Raw genomic sequence first — 18632 nt, forward strand, 5'->3', positions numbered from 1 at the left:
TTTATGTCGTTGTTTTAAGAAATAAATTGAAAAAATATTTCATTTCGCTTTTGGATAACAATTAATTAAAAACGGTAAGAAAGATCATTTGACGCATTTTTGTTAGTTTATTATAAACGCATTTTAAAATATCTGGCTCAAATGTAAGTTTTAGAAATAATTGTTTCGTTTAGAAATAAATGTTTTTTATGATATACAAAATATGGATAATCCAGTGGATTCTGATAATACAGAGAGACGATAGAGACGCAGTCAGAATCATCAGCGTCATCATAAAATCTTGAACATATACCTTCGCAAAATGTATTGGCATTCGGTGTAGAGGCTGAATTTTACCATATTTCGCTTCGAACTACGAGTGACATTTTGAAATATAAGTTTTTCTTGGCTGCTGGTTGCAATAACGCAATGTTTTCATAAGACACATTCACCCCACAAATTAAATATCAAGGTTATCAAAAAATATATACATTTTATTAAGAAATTGGGCAGATTATTGAAAATTATCGTGATATTGTATTGATACCGTAATATTATATATTCGTGACAATGTATGCGATTTAACAGAGCTTCGCGAATATATCAAACCAAATATCAATTTACCAGGAAAATTCCGAATGAGCATTTACAACAATACTTCGAATGTGTAGATGATTAAGATTCGCCATTTCCAAACCTAGTTATGCCTTATCATATTCATGGTACGGAGCGTAATATCCAGCTAGTAGCTACTGTTGCTAAGCCCTCAATCGACAAAAGCCTAGAAGGTATAATGGCATCTGTATCTGAAAGCCGGAAAAAACGCGTCGTATGGAATATCGAAAAGATGTGGAAGCAATCTTTGAATGAAAGATACACTGAAGTGGAACTATTGATGTGAAATCGCTTAAAACAATAGTTTCTTTACTTTTGATTCATACCTTGTCTTAACCAATACAATTACTTTGTAATTTAAATGATTTTCTCATAATTTTAAAATAAAAATTGAACAAAACAAAAAAACACATTAAAAAAATACACATTGCGATGTACTAAAAAGTTATTAACTATTGTCTTGGCTACAATTTTTGTATTAGTATTGGATCACCCTTTTTACAAATTCTTTGAATGAATTTTTTAAAATAAGGAGATCGGTGTATATTGGAGCCTTATAAAGTTGTAGACCAAAAATTACGAATTATAATTGCGCCCACTGAAGGATAAGGTTATGGACCATACTTGGACTGGATTTGGATCATACTAATCATGGATGTTGGAAGTCGTAACAAAACACCATGTTCCAAATTTCATTAAGATCGGATATTTATTATTATTATCTAGAGACACAAGAAATCAAATCAGGAGATTTTTTTAATATGGGAGCTTTATTAGGCGATTTGGACCATACATGGCACTATTGTTGGAGTCAAAACAAAACACTACGAAATGTCAACCAATTAGGATAATAATTGCGCCTTTTAAAGAATCATGATGTTAAATCGGGAAATTGGATTTTATGGGAGCTATATCAGAACATGGACCGACAAACCAACTCTGGTTCTTTCGGGGCCATATCTTTGGTTGTCTCCCAACTTACAAACATCCCCAAATGAACTCAAAGGAAATACATTTGAAAGTAGATTACGAATTGGATAGTTATTTCTGAGCCAAGTGTCTGGAGGACACTCCACCCCGAACTGGATATATGAAAACAAATATATATTAAAAAGTCAAAGAGCAACACTCAAAGTCCTTAGATCCAAATTTTTAGGCTTAGACTATTTTAGCATTTAATTTGTAATGGTAAAACTTTTTAACTTTCAAACTAGAAATCGGATCAGTTTGCGATCTTCTAATGGATTACAAACCATTAGAAGATCCCAAACTGAGTTGACAATAACTTTCAGAAAAATTAAAGCTATTGTCAAGATTTGTACGCTGGTTTAAGTTGAAAGCGTGTAATCTCTGCAACATTTAGATTAACAAAACACACAAATTTTTGAATGAGCTTTTCAAATTAAACAAGAATCTAAGCTTTCGAATTTACAGTAAAACGTGTTAAAAAATATGAAATTATTGCAACGTTTAAAAAATTGGGCTACTTTTAAAGTTCCATTCCCGGCTGGCCATATACGCAATGTCAAACTTTTGGCCCGGGTTCTCACTGAGACTCTCCGCTAGATACCGCTGATTGTCCGCGACTACCGTTGCAGCTACTCAGTATGGAACATTCTACTATCCGCAACCTGTGGCGCCCCCACCACACAGATCTGACGCCAATATTCCATTCTGTGTGGTGCTTAAAGCTATCCCATGCCGTGAGATAAAAGTATTTGTTAGTGTAGGCATGGTGTGCCGTTGAAATAAAACTTTTTATGATACTTTAAAAACATTATTACATTTGAATTTTTGTGCAGAATGAAATTACGAGTTCGCGCAAACTATATAATCTCTTTTATTAAATGTGGACTATGAAAAAAGCAAAACAAAACATCTTTTACATGCGTTTTGTAAAAAAATCAAAACTTAAATTTTAACCTAAAATTTTTCAATAACTACTGAATCGATTAAAATGATTAGAAACTAAAATAAAGCTTAATGTGTTATCTGTCGAATAAGAAAATGATTAAAAAATATCTATCGGTTCAAAAGTTAAAGATTTTTGACGAACTTGGACCACTTTGCGCCATCCACTCAACTACAACACCATATAGCATGTAACGATGTTTAAGCCAACCTTTTCCATTGGCCCTTTTGCAGGAATATAGTACCTTCCAAAATGACAGATTTGAAGTTAAAATTTCTGTCCAACAAAAAGCCTGACTTTTGCGCTTTTAGTAAATGGAGCAGTCTCTTATCTAATGTAGACAGTTGGCGCCGTGTGTACCTTGTATCTCCTGCTGAAAGAACATCTTTCGTCTTATACACATTGACACCCAGACCACATTCGCCCCCCCCCCCCCCCCCCATTCACTGTCGTACATAAACCTTCCTGAAGTTTATCCACTTTTTTATTTATTTTTTTTTTCAAACTGTATAACCTTTAGCTGAATTATCGGATGTTTACTCATACTACAGCAAAGTCATTGTAAATTTTGTCACCAACCCAAATCATACATGAAAATGGATATCGAACCACAAAAGCCTTTGTAAATCACAAAATACGATATACTTCACGCGGTAGGCATTTTTAAGCACTATCCAGCAAAAAAGTCGGACTTCAAATAAAGATTTGGCAACCCGAACGATTTTTCGAAATCCCGAGGTGACCAACTTAAGGGTCCTGTCAAGCACATGATCTCGACAACACCTCGGCTCTAACCATTTCCAATTTCAAAGAGTTATCTCTATCCGTTCTCCAATACCATATATTTTAAACGTTTCTTTCGATTCTATCCTAGTGTGCGACGTTGTTTTTGGTCCTTGGTTTCGCAGTTTGGTCCATCGATTTAAATGAAATTTAGTTTGCACTTTGAAATTAACAAAAACACAACAATTTGTTACAAAACTGAGTGGTCATTCAACACGGGGAACGACCCACCCAATCGAATTGTTGTTGTTGTAGCAGTTTGTTGTGTTCTATCTTTCGTCTGCTTAATTATGTTACGTATCCAAATCTATGAACTCTGCGACTAAAATGGGGTGCTTCCAGACGGATCTGGGTCTGAGTCGAGTGAGTCTGGCGTGGCAGTTAAACAGGTGTCGGCATTAATCCTTGCTCTGTAGGAGTGGCTGCATCTGCCGGATCGTAATTGAGCCAGAACGAACTACTCTACTTTGCCGGGGAAGGTCAATTTTTTCAGGTGCAGTGGGAGGCGGCCGTTCTCCGAGGACTTTATTCACACGGTTGCTATTTACCGCATCTGCTACCGTGTCTGTTTAATGTTGTCTTAACCAGGGATTCGGAGCGGAGCGGAGCGGAGCAAGCCTATTTTTGCCGGAGCGGGAGCGACATTTTTAGAACACGGAGCGGAGCGGTTTCCAATCGCAAAATACGCTCCGCTCCGACAAAATAAAAAACTGAAACATAAACATTGTTTTGTTTTATGAACTTGTTATTTTAGCGAATTGAAACAAAAATTTAAAATAATTTAACTAACTAGCGCTATCTACCGGCAAATAAAATGCGCAACGTCTACAATCATTTTTAAGTACGCCAACAAGATATTGCAAATAAGTTAATTTTTTCTACCTGTTTAGTGTGCCATGGACTGTCGCCGAAAAATGTTGTGAGACCGCATGTGTTAAGCAAAAACTTATACACACACACACCACTATCTATCTGAAACTATCTCCCTCCAAACATTTGGAAGGGACTTTCTCACTCCCTCCCAGAATAGTCACTTTTTAGGTCCTTTTGTATGATAGTTTGTAGAGATTTCAAAATTTACAACAACAAAATACATTACTGTCGGAATTCTATCATTCATGTTTCGCTAATTAGTTTCTCATAATCAACTGTTTTTGCTACAAATTTAAAAATAGATTCTTTGTTGTTGTTTTGGATACTAACTTAAAAAACCCCACACAAGAGAATGTATGTTTACTTAGGCTTCTGAAATTAAGAAAGGCCGGTAGCACAGAGGGATAGCGTACGCCTCACAATCGTAAGGTTGGCTGTTCAAATCCCAGTCAGGGAAAATCATTGCAAACAAAATCTTCGATTATTAGTCTTAATTTGGAAAAGAAATAAATAAGGAAGAGAAATAAAAAAGCCTCACTCGAAAAGGTAAAAAAAATATTAGGCAAATAAAAATGTATTTTTGTTAATGACGTTGATAATCGACTTTTACACTTTTTTAGTCCCTATTTAGTCACTCATGGGTATATATCGCCAAGTAGAACGTTTTCTCCCGTACCGAGACACTAATTAGAGTAAAAAATGATATCGCCTGAGATTGTTTTCAACTTCCCTGAGTGCAGATTTAGTGACTCGCACGATAGAAAATGTTTGCAGGGCTCTTTCACATTTTGTAAACAAAGCAAATAAAGTTTGTAGCTTCGCAGTAGCTTTAACTCTCAATGAGTGTTAGTGCTTCAAATTTCAACCCCTTTTTTCTCAGACATAAAGCATCAAATTGTCGTTATTCTCATTTTTTCTCTTTATAATAGATAAAATTACTCTCATTATTGGCTGCATTTTGTCGTTAATTTCCCGTTATACTATTTAACAAGCAGATCACAGAAACTAGAAATTTTATTAGTTTGCCACAATGTCTAAGCCTGTGTACAAGTTATTTAAAAGAAAATCGGAAAGTGAATTTATTTGTCGAATTGATTTATGTAATCAAGTGATACATGCTACCTACAGCAGTGCGTTTAATTTAGAACGGCATGTTAAGCGCCGTCACCCGGAAAGTGTGTCTAATTTAGAGGCACCAAATGATAATAGTCCATCTTGTTCAAAAAAACAAAAATTACGGACTTTTTTGGAGGTAATGTGAAACCAATCACAGTACAGCTTCGTATGAATGAGAAAATTTTAATGAATGCATGTGTTGAAATGGTCACAACAAATGCCAGACCCTTTTCATTAATGAATAATTCAGGATTTCGAAAAATAATTGACCCTATTTTAACGGCTTTAAACAGCAAAATGGCGATCACACCAGAAACAGTTCAAGAAAAAATAAAATACCTTGCCAACTCGATTAAGACCGAAATTTCGACGGAAATTAAAAACCGCTTAATATCATTAAAAATTGATGTGGCAACTTGTCTAGATCGTAGTATTCTTGGGATGAATGTTCAATACGTTAAAAATAAATCCATATGTATTAAAACATTGGCAATGCGAGAACTTAAAGAGCGCCATACTGGCGATTATATTAAAAGTGTTACGCTATCTGTTCTCGAAGAATATGAAATAAAATCTGAGCAAATATACTCTGTTACCACGGATAATGGGTCTAATATGTTAAAAGCAGTCCAGCTTATGGAAAACCGGCATCCAACATATGTCGATTCTGACGATGAACAGGGTCAGCTTGAGGAAAATGATGCTATTGACAAGAATCAAGAGACAGAAGACTCCGAAGAAGAGCAAGGTATAGACTGTGAAATTAGCGCTCTAAAATCTGTACGATGCGCTCCCCACACACTCCAATTGGCAGTATATGCATTTTATAAATACAGAAACATAGCCAGCAAAATAGATAAATGTCGCCAACTTTCAAAGGAAATTCGGACGCCAACCATTACGCTTCTCATAAAAGCACTTAATATTAAACACCCAATATTGCATACCAAAACCAGATGGAATTTAACTATATGCATGCTAGAACGTTTGCTGGAACTCCGACCATTTTGCCAAAAAAATTGCAAAACACACAAAGTCTTATATGTACCAAATACAATTTGGGATTTCATGGAGGAGTTTGTCACAGTTATGAAACCCGTTAAGGATGCCACAATAGCCCTACAGGCAGCACAATTGGTGATTGGAGATTTCTTTGGTGTTTGGATCAAAATGAGACTTGAGATTTCTTCGATGAAACAAAATATGGCAAAAGATCTAATGGCGTGTTTAATGCAACGCGAGGATGTTCTGCTAAGCCAGACAACAGTCATATCTGCACTTTATTTAGACCCACGATACAAAAGCCTTTTAAATCATGAATCAGCTTTAAATGCAAAAAGGTATCTTTTAGAAACTTGGCGTCAAATTCAAAATTTAAAATCAGAAACTACTATGCAGGATAAAAACAATGGAGATGTGAGCAGTACATTGGTAAGTAAAATTTAAGAAAATAAATTTTGAATTTTAAACCGAACTTTATTTTTCAATATTTGTTTTTGTTTAAGGGTCACGAGTTAAGTGAGGTGGACGCTTTTCTTCAATCGCAATCAAACACTGCTATACCTGAAGTGGTCGTAAGGGAGGATGAAATTAAAGAAAGTATAAATAGCTTTCAACATTCATATTCTAGAATTTTGGGACGCACGTCGATCACACCCCCTTTATGATATAGCATGTGTGGTTTTAGGAGTTCCAGCTACGCAAGTTAGTGTAGAGCGGAATTTTTCTGCACTTAAATTTATTTATAATCATTTAAGATGCCGTTTAACTGAAGAAAATCTCTCAAATATTCTTTTAATTAATTTAAATACAAAATCAACACAATAATTTTAAGTTTAGAGCTACCTTATTTGTGGTAGCCAGTCAAATTTGAATGCAAATTGTTATTTACTTTTCCGTTGAACGGAAAAAATTATTCAAGACAAATCAATATTCCTAGAAGTTCCTATGTTTATGTGCTCCATGATCAATGAAATACTTTTGTTTTTTTTTTTTTTAAATTAAATAATAATTAAATCTAATTTTTTTTTCCAAATAAAAAGGAATTAAATGTAACCTAATATGTGTACTATACATAAAGTGGCACTACATGTTAGTGCAGGGGCGGAGGCACCAGGATCTATGGCCCAAATCTGGATGTGTAATTTTTCTCTTAGTTTAGGTAAGGTTTAAGTAGCAGTCTGTCATCAGACTCACTTAGAAATGTTTTTCTAAAGTTTCTTGATTTAATTCCCAAACAGTCAAGGTTTGTTCCACTAGGATGTTAACCAACATACTTAAAACATTTCAGGAAAATCCGTTTGAATCTATAAAGAAAAACAAACTAATAAACAACAAGTAAAACAGCGTTAAGTTCAGCTGAGCAGATTTGATTTGGTTTAATTTTGACTTAAAATGATTTTTTTTAAGTAAGGAAATCGGGTTTTATAGAAACAAACACTGCGCTCGCAAGAGGGTCGAGAAACTAAGAAGTATTTTGCCAAAGACAGACAGACGAAATGACGGTTTGACCGACCTGACGATGTGACGATGAAGAATACATATACTTTTAGGTTTAAAAAATCCAACACTTAGAATTTTATATATAAAAAGGAGCGGGAGCGGGGAGCGGAGCGGAGCGCCAAAAAATTTCCCGGAGCGGAGCGAAAAAAATTTTACCGGAGCGAAGCGGGAGCGGAGCGGAAAAAAGGTACCCGCTCCGGATCCCTGGTCTAAACCCGCATGCTCGAGACCTTCTCTCTTGTAGCGCTGAACTTCACGCTCTAGATCATGTAGATCTACCTTAAGGCTTCTGGGCGGTGTATACCTGCCTACATAGTATAGAAATAATCTGATATAAACATTTGCCTTTTGCAAAAGTACGAATCCGATATCCACAAGTATTTTATGACGATAATATGTTAGCCGATCGAGACAAAATAGTTCTCAATAAAGATTGTTGGCTACGAATCTGTTAATAATATAAAGGAACAAGTGTCTGAGGGGCCGCCCAACTTCAAACAATCTCCAATCTTATGGGACTAAAATAAAAGGTCATTGTAGTAGAGTACGAATCTGTCAGCAATTTAAAGGAGCAAGTGTCTGGGCCCGTTATAAAATGCCCAACGGACGGACAACGGATATGCATACAGGCCAGGAAAGTATGATACTCCAATGGAAGGTCAGTGAGGACAAATATGACAGCAATGAAAAGTAATTGGAAGTAGATAACAAAGTTCGTATGTAAGTATTTGGTTTATAAAAATCTTTGTCATTTGCAACAACTACCTTTAACCCTAAAAAAGTAACTAAGACTTAAATTTTTTCAAATGCATTAGGCTACCGTAAGAACTAAAAAGCAATTTGTTCCCAACTGGAACAACAGCGCACTGTGTTCATTAACCAATAAAATGAAAAACACATGCTTAATAAAGTTTTCTTTGTCATTCACCCATATTCCGGTTGTAGAAGGCGAAACCCGACATTATTTAACTTATGTGCCTTCGACAGTTTCTCAAAAGAAATACATTGTATTAAATAACAAAATAATAAACAAGTGGACTCCATACTCTTTCTAGAAACAGGCGTGATGTACTTTATATTTATAGTGTAAATAACATAAATCGATAATTTTGGCCAAATTTACTAATTGTTAACTAAATACCATTTTTTTAAAATGTCAAAGTTCGACTACGACAACGGGAATAAGGAAGATTGTTTCTAATTGTTCTAATAACCTTGCTATAGAAATGTATTTCTATTATTTTACACAATATTTTATTATTATTTTTTCTTCATTTAATTTAATTTAATTTAATCTAATAAAGAAGCCAGCGAAGCCCATTTTTAAATATTATAAACATTTTACCCAATATGGTAGTGGCAAAATTAATTAAAATTATTTTAATTTACTATTTGTAAACTACTCAAAGTTTTGGAATTAAAAATCGATTGTAAATAAAAATGGCTCCGCAGGCAGGTAACTCAGCAAATCAAATGAAATCAAACGTTAAATCATGGTTGTCTTATCTCCAATATATGCTTCCTTTTAAAAGCATATGTAGCAAGTGAAAAATTTTGTAATTCAGTAGGCAAAGTACTCCAAACCCTTGCAAACCGAACTGCAAAACATAGTTCTGCAACACTTGCAGATATCCGGGGTTATAATATTTGTGGATTTGTACTTGCCCGACCGATACGGGATGACTATGAGCACCACACAGGCTGGAACTTTGAGCTCCGACTTGTGTGGTTCCCATCGTTATCACGGGAAGCTTAGCTGAAAGCTACCGAGCGCGTCCACAGGTTGCGGATGGTGGAAAGCTCCGTTTTTATGCGGAGTAGCTGCAAATGCGGCCGCGGGCAGTCAGCGATTTTCGAGAGGAGAGTCTCAGTGAGGAGTCAGGTGGCACTGGCTCTTAGCTAAATACTGAGTGCCAATGATACTCGAGATGACAAGGCGAGTAATTGGCGCCTTCAAATAACCAATGGCCATCATCAGCGTCTGTTCCCAGGTTAAGGGCGGCTGGAGGCGAGCGTCGCATCTTGGAGCAAGCGGCTCGCCACAACGAGGGATACATGCAATCCCACAAACCCACGCGGTTGGGGCGCTGGGCCGGTAACCCGCCCCCGGAAAACATAGAACTACTATGAAAAACAAAGGAATAGTAAAAACGGACCCCCCCCGACGTTGACGACCCACGCAAACGAAAAAAGGACCATGATTTGCGGATCTGCACCTGGAATGTCCGCACTCTTTATAGAGAAGGTGCAGTATACGAGCTGGCGGATGTATTAGAGAAGTACAAGGCAGACATAACCGCCTTACAGGAAGTGCGATGGACTGGGAATGGCGTCACTACAACACCAAACGGTGACGAACTATACTATAGCTGCCATAACACGAGGCATGAATTTGGCTGCGGATTTATGGTTAGTCGAAGACTGAAACACCTAGTCTCCAGCTTTACTCCTGTGGATGAGAGGCTAGCCACAATCCGCATAAAAGCCAAATTCTTCAACATCAGCCTTATTTGTGTCCATGCCCCGACGGAAGACAAAGACGAGCAGACCAAGGATATTTTCTACGAGCGCCTAGAGAGAGAATATGACCGCTGCCCCGCTCATGATATTAAAATCGTTCTGGGAGATTTTAATGCGAAAATAGGGAAGGAAGAAATTTTTGGTCCAACAGTCGGAAAGTTTAGCCTCCACGAGATAACGTCGAGTAATGGGTTGAGGCTGATAGATTTCGCCGCGGCAAAAAACATGGTAGTTAGTAGCACCAGATTTCAACATAAAAATATCCACAAAGCCACATGACTGTCACCCGATCAAAACACGAGAAACCAAATTGATCACGTTGTGATAGATGGAAGGCATTCATCCAGCGTGTTAGATGTACGATCGATCCGTGGAGCGAATATAGATTCGGATCATTATCTTGTTGCAGCAAAGGTTCGCACCCGTTTGAACATGGCGAGGAAAGTACGATCTGACACTGCACGGAAACTGAACATTGAAAAGCTGCAGACACAACAAATGGCAGCGGCATACTCCACTCGACTGACCCAACTGCTTGAAGAAAGCACTCTTTGTTCCGATGATATAATGGCGCAGTAGCAAACTATTTCCCACTCCATGGAAAATGCCGCGAAATCCGTACTTGGGAACCGAAAGCCTCCTCCAAAAAACCCATGGTACGACCAAGAGTGTTGAGATGCTACTGAAGCCAAGAATGCGGCATATAGAGCAACCCTGCAATCAGTAGCAACGCGCCAGATGAAGGAGAGGTATCGGGAGAAAAGGAGAGAGGAGAAACGTCTATTCCGCAGAAAGAAAAAGGAAATGGAAAGGCGTGAGTGCGAGCGAATTGAGATGTACAGGAGTCAGAATGAAGTCCGGAAGGTCCACGTAGCAGTGACCCGACTAAAGAACAACAAGGCAGCAGGAGACGACGGGTTACCCGCTGAACTATTTAAGACCGAAGGCGACACCCTGAGGAGGCATCAGCTTATTTGCGCAATCTGGCTAGAAGAACGCATACCAGATGATTGGAACCTCAGCATACTATGTCCCGTACACAAGAAAGGAGACAAGAAGGAAAGTGCCAACTACAGAGGAATAAGTCTCCTCCCCATCGCATACAAGATACTCTCGAGCGTACTGTGTGAAAGATAAAAACCTAAAGTCAATGAGATAATTGGGCCCTATCAATGCGGCTTTAGACCTGGTAAATCCACCTTAGACCAGATATTCACACTGCGCCAAATCCTGGAAAAGACCCGAGAAGGACAAATCAACACCCACCACCTCTTTGTTGACTACAAAGCCGCCTTCGATACTCCTTTACGTTCAAAGGTATTTCAAGTCATGTCTGAGCTTGGTATCCCTGCAAAATTAATAAGACTCTGCAGGATGACACTTGCTGATACGCGTTTCTCAGTAAGAATAGGAAAGACTCTTTTCGAACCATTTAATACCAAACGAGGTTTCAGACAAGGAGACAGCCTATCGTGTGAAGATTATACGAGATGCTGAAGTGAATAGATATGGCACACTGATCACAAGAGAGCACATGCTACTCGCCCATCGCCCAATATCGATATCATAGGTCGGTCACAAGAAGTAGTATCTTCACTCCCAAAAAGCCTTGTATAACCGAGCAGATAAAGAACATGGAGAAAGTTGGGAATCACAACTTTGAGATAGTCAGTAACTTTATCTACCTCGGCACCGCCGTAACCGAAACGAATGACACCAGTTTTGAGATAAATATATGGACCAGTTTGCGTTAACGGAGAATATAGGCGACGTATGAACCATGAGCTGTATGACGACGATAGCATAGTTACACGCATCAAAATACAACGGCTGCGTTGGCTAGGTCATGTTGTCACAATGGATGAAGAAGCTCCAGCAAAGAAATCTTTTGAAGGCAAACACGGTGGTACACGCAAACCGGGAAGACCAAAAGCCCGATGGAAATATCAAGTTGTGGGAGACACCTCGAAACTTGGTGTCAGAGATTTTAGAATGAGCGCAGAAGATCGAGGCGCTTGGAACGCTATTCTACGTTCGGCTAGTGGAAGAAATATTCTGTCATATTACATACATCCAATTAAAGTAAAGTAAGGATTTGTAGTTGAAATATAGAATGTTAAACTAATACATAAGAGTGGTGGAATGCCCGATTTAATAGTTTTATAAAAGATATATAACAATTTATAATTCCCAAAATCGGAAAACGGTACTCCCAAAAAGTGTTTTCCGTAGTCCGACACATGATCATATCTATGAAGATTATACACAGACGAAGAATTATATTATATGTCCTTTTTATCCTCGCAAAATTACTTTGGGACGTTGCCTCATAGACCTGAATACCATAACAAAGTTCTGACATGAGTAATGCAAAACAAATTTTTTTCTCACACTGCTATTATGCTGTTTAACCAACGTTGTGATATTAGGACCTTTTCAAAACACATTACTTATATGGTCAGAAAAATCAAGCCTACTATCAATTGACTATAATATGTACGTTTAATACACCACCCGAATAAGTATTGGGTTTAAAAAGCAAACTCCTATACTTTGTTCAGACTAAAGCTGTTTTGTGCAATCCACTCGTTTTCTCTTTATAATGCTCTGAAAACGACTCTTTTTCCCTTTATAATGCTATGAAAACGACTCGTTTTGCCTTTACAATTTATAAGGGCACCCGGCCGACACGGGACAACTATGAGCACCACACAGGCTGGAACTTTGAGCCCCGACTTGTGTGGTGTCCATCATTATCACGGGAAGCTTAGCTGAAAGCTATCGGACGTGTCCACAGGTTGCGGATGGTGGAAAGCTCCGTTTTTATGCGGAGTAGCAGCAAGTACGGCCGCGGGCAGTCAGCGATTTTCGAGAGGAGAGTCTCAGTGACTTAATGACTCTTAATTAAATACTGAGTGCCAATGATACTCGAGATGACAAGGCGAGTTATTGGCGCCTTCAAACAACCAATGGCCAAATTAGCGTTTGTTCCCAGGTTAGGGGCGGCTGAAGGCGAGCGTCGGATCTTGAAGCAATCGGCTCGCCACAACGAGAGATACATATGCAATCCTACAAAACCCATGCGGTTGTGGCGCTGGATTAGTAACCCGTCCCGGAAAACTATGAGAACTACTATGAGAAACAAAGGAATAGTAAAAACGGACCCCAACGTTAACGACCCACGCAAACGAAAAAAGGACCTTGATTTGCGGATCTGCACCTGGAATGTCCGCACTCTTTATAGAGAAGGTGCAGTATACGCGCTGGCGGATGTATTAGAGAAGTACAAGGCAGATATTACTGCCTTACAGGAAGTGCTTTGGACAGGGAATGGCGTCACTACAACACCAAACGGTGACGAACTATACTATAGCTGCCATAACACGAGGCATGAATTTGGCTACGGATTTGTAGTTAGTCGGAGACTGAAACACCTTTTCTCCAGCTTTACTCCTGTGGATGAGAGGCTAGCCACAATCCGCATAAAAGCCAAATTCTTCAACATCAGCCTTATTTGTGCCCATGCCCCGTAGGAAGACAAAGACGAGCACACCAAGGATATTTTCTACGAGCACCTAGAGAGAGATCGCTGCCCTGGGAGATTTTAATGGGAAGATAGGGAAGGAAGACGTTTTTGGTTCAACAGTCGGAAAGTTTAGCCTCCACGAGATAACGTCTAGTAATGGGTTGAGGCTGATAGATTTCGCCGCAGCAAAAAACATGGTAGTTAGTAGCACCAGATTTCAAAAAAAATATTCACAAAGCCACATGGCTGTCACCCGATCAAAACACGAGAAACCAAATTGACACGTTCTGATAGATGGAAAGCATTTATCCAGCGTGTTAGATGTACGATCGATCCGTGGAGCGAATATAGATTCGGATCATTATCTTGTTGGAGCAAAGGTTCGCACCCGTTTGAACATGGCGAGGAAAGTACGATCTGACACTGCACGGAAGCTGGACATTGAAAAGCTGCAAACACGACAAATGACAGCGGCATACTCCACTCGACTGACCAACTGCTTGATGAAAGCATTCCTTGTTCCGATGATATAATGGCGTAGTGTCAGACGTTGGCGGCGAAGAGGACACCGCAGAACAAATCCCTGATGATGGTATATAATGCTTATCTCCTATTAAGAATGAGGTCCAAGTAGCAGTGACCCGACAAAAGAACAACAAGGCAACAGGAGCCGACGGGTTACCCGCTGAACTATTTGAGACCGGAGGCGACACGCTGATAAGACGTATGCATCAGCTTATTTGCGCAATCTGGCTAGATGAACGCCATATTGGAACCTCAGCATAGTATGTCCCGTACACAAGAAGGAATGTGCCAACTACAGAGGAATAGGTCCCTCCCCATCGCATACAACATACTCTCGAGCGTACTGTGTGAAAGATTAAAACCTAAAGTCAATGAGATAATTGGGCCCTATCAATGCGGCTTTGGACCTGGTAAATTCACCCTTGACTAGATATTCACACTGCGCCAAATCCTAGAAAAGACCCGAGAAGGACAAATCAACACCTACCATCTCTTTGTTGACTACAAGCCGCCTTCGATACTCCTTTACGTTCAAAGGTATTTCAAGCCATGTCTGAGTTTAGCATCCCTGCAAAATTAATAAGACTCTGCAGGATGACACTTGCTGATACGCGTTCCTCAGTTAGAATAGGAAAGAATCTCTCCGAACCATTTAATACCAAACGAGGTTCCAGACAAGGAGTAAGCCTATCGTGTGATCTCTTTAATATCCTGTTGGTGAAGATTATACGAGATGCAGATGTGAATAGATATTGTACACTAATCACAAGAGAACACATGCTAGTTGCCTATGCCGACGACATCGACATCGATATCATAGGCCGGTCGCCGGAAGTAGTACCTGCAGCCGAAAGAGAGTCAGGGAAAATGGGTCTGGCAGTAAATGGAGATAAGATGAAATGGATGGCTTCAACTCTCAAAAAGCCTTGCACAACCGAGCAGATAAAGAAAATGGAAGTTGGGAACCACAACTTTGAGACAGTCAGTAACTTTATCTACCTCGGCACCGCCGTAACTGAAACGAATGACACCAGTTTTGAGATTAAGCGAAGAATAATACTGGCAAACAGATGCTACTTTGGACTAAGTAAGCAGTTTAGAAACAAGACCACCTCTCGACAGACGAAGATTACACTATACAAGACACTGATACTACCCGTGCTGTTATATGGTTCTGAAGCATGGGTACTTGTGAAAGCAGATGAGGCAGTGCTTGGAGTATTTGAGAGAACGATTCTTTGTAAAATGTATGGACCAGTTTGCGATAATGGAGAATATAGGCGACGTATGAAACACGAGCTGTATGACGACGATAGCACAGTTACACGCATCAAAATACAACGGCTGCGTTGGCTAGGTCATGTTGTCAGAATGGATGAAGAAGATCCAGCAAAGAAGTCTTTTGAAGGCAACCACGGTAGTACACGCAAACCGGGAAGACCAAAAGCCCGATGGAAAAATCAAGTGGTGGGAGACACCTCGAAACTTGGTGTCAGAGATTTTAGAATGAGCGCAGAAGATCGAGGCGCTTGGAACGCTATTCTACGTTCGGCTAGGGGAACAAATATTCTGTCATAGCCAAATAAAGTAAGTAAAGTAATTTATAAAGCAAAAAACTTGTTTACCAAAAAAATGAGTCATTCAAAGAATGTTATCAAAAATAAATGCATAAATTGCCCCAATTATTGTCAAAAAAATAAAAATCTACTTTTTTTCCAAAAAGAAAAAATTATAAAATAAACAGAAATTTACAGATAAAGCAAGAAAAAATAAATTTTAACAATAGTGCATCATTAACATTTATGTTGGAGAGTAAAAAGTGCAATTTCCAAAACATCTCAACTAGTGTGAACGGTTGAGATGTTCTTCAAAACGACATAAGTAAAACGAGTCAATGTAGTCGTGGCATTAATTTTAGTTGTATTCACACATAGTCCATTTTGAGTAAGCCAAACTCGTATTCTTCCAAGCACCGTATTTATATTAAACTCAAAACTATGATCGAACTTATTTTAAAAAACATGTGAACATCATCAGCTATGTCACATACGTTTATGTCGGAGCAAGAAACAGAAGAGGACCCAAGGCAGAGCCTTGGGAGACCACTACTAGCACTTCTCATATTAGAAAGTTCACCATTAAATTTAACACATTGCGAACGTCCAGTCAGATATGAAAAAATTAGTCTGCAAGGAGAGAAAGAAAACGAAAAGAAAATTTGGAGCTTAACTTATCTACAAGATTTTAGTGGTCTAATCTATCAAATGCCTTAGCTAAATCTAAATCAACAAGCACACCAAAAAAATGGTCGTTAAGAGGGGCTCTTATAGCATCCGTTAGATTTAACAAATGTGTAGTAGTACCAAAACCTTGTGTTAATCCATATTGCGATACGTTTAGCAAACATTTATCATCAATATAGCTCAGCATAGACATTTTAATAACATGCTCTACAATTTCCGAAATAGCAGGCAAAAAGGTAATTGGTCGCAAATTACTTATCTCAAAAGAACCACAAGCTTTCGGTATAGAAACGACTCTACCGCCTTTCCACGCTGTTGGAAAAATAGAAGTCATAAAAATACTGTTTATTAAAACCAGTATATACCTAGATACGCAGGGGAAAATAATTTTAACATATATTTCCGATATACCGTCCAAACCAACAGATGATGACCTTACCAAATTTAAAAGCACTCCAAACATCATATTCATAAACACAATCAAAAGAAAATTGGTGACTACCACTGTTCATCCCAAAATCAAGAACAGCTTAACAACGCCAGCAAGACAACTGTCTATAAAATAGCCCTTAACTTCAGTAACTCAATCCGCGAAATTTCCTGGTTATCGTCAAAACTGCCAACCGATAGTAGCTTTCTCCACACATCCGTATAATCCATGTTTCCAAATAGCCTACAACTACACTTTCTACACTTCTCAATACAGACTAAGCTCTGTTCCTATGAGTGCAATAAATTCCCCAATTCTCATCAGTTCTTTTTTGTGAATACGCTTTATAAGCTAGGTTTCTCAGAGACCTTGCCTGCATCCAATATAAATAAAAGAGCATCAGAAGACATGCGCGGTTCCTTTGAATCTACTTTCTTCTTAAAAGAAATTTAGTTGCATATAAACATCAGTTGTAGAAAACACAGGCTCAAAATTCACATCAATAAAGTAGCGAAAAAATCCATTCAAATATATACTACTATAATCACGATACTCAACATATTCCCCACAGTGTCCCCCAGACAATCCAATAGAGGCATATATCAGCGAATGATGTGAGATTGGAGGGCATTGGACTTGAGAAGAGACTTGCAACCAAGATGGTTTACTCATCATACAATAATCAATAAAAGAAGTTGTACCATGACCAATATCAAAATGAGAAGAGTAAGGAACAATGCTAATACCCCAACGATTCGCAATGTTTCTAGCGATTGCATCCTTATTTCCTCCAAAAAGGTGCAATAGAGAAACTTACTTAGTTGAAAAAAATTTCGAGCGGTGAGTTGGGCGGGGAGGGCGGTCGAGAGTGGGGGGCATCTGGGTTTTCTTGTCAAACGTGTCTACCGCCCTCGATTTGAAATTCCTTCTCACATTCTCGTTCTTTTTATGGGGTTATTTGAAATCCCTGATTTAAGTCGATCAACCACGGACCATAGCACACCTCAAGAACAACATTCGCGACGCCATTGCCAACATACCGATTAATATGCTACAAAGTGTGGACACGAGTTTAAAAATCGACCTAATCAGTGTATGCGCAATGGGGCTCACCATTTATCCGATGTCATTTTCAATTTTAAGACTGCATGAAAAATAATTTAGGATATACAATAGTATTTTCAAACAAAAAAAGTATTAAAACGACCATTGAATTACTTTTGCTTTTATTGACCTTTCAAATAAGAAATTTTCTGTGTCGCACCCTGTATATACTTTTTGTTCAGCTTGAGGAGGTTTATCTTTAAAAAGTTCTTATGGATTTTGAAAGTTGTTAATCAAATATTTAAAAATTTTAACAATTCAATACGTTCACTTAATTTGGGTGATAATCGATTTTTCCAAATGTTACAAACGATGGGTATCTTCTTTTCGTTATGTTTAGTAGGTCGGAACACTGTTTGTGCGACGGCACACTGCTCTTTAGGCACACCCCTTTGTGATTTGGGTTTAGAGTTTTGTCTGATTAGTAACACCTTCTAAATGGCTAAAACCGATGCTTTAGAAATTAGACAAAATTGTAATGTTCATTCAACACCTTAAAAACAC

At 38.4% G+C, this 18632-nt stretch overlaps 1 protein-coding gene across 1 annotated transcript; it reads left to right on the forward strand.

Annotated features, from left to right (window-relative positions):
• The first annotated feature begins 5482 nt into the window (after positions 1-5482).
• LOC131996128 (uncharacterized) lies at positions 5483-17477 on the forward strand. Its single transcript, XM_059365579.1, has 3 exons — positions 5483-6709; positions 6784-6852; positions 17301-17477. The coding sequence occupies exons 1-3, from the start codon at positions 5483-5485 to the stop codon at positions 17475-17477; spliced, it is 1473 nt and encodes a 490-aa protein (XP_059221562.1).
• Positions 17478-18632: the final 1155 nt, after the last annotated feature.

Source organism: Stomoxys calcitrans, chromosome 3 (genome assembly GCF_963082655.1).
Source record: "Stomoxys calcitrans chromosome 3, idStoCalc2.1, whole genome shotgun sequence".
NCBI lineage: Eukaryota > Metazoa > Arthropoda > Insecta > Diptera > Muscidae > Stomoxys > Stomoxys calcitrans.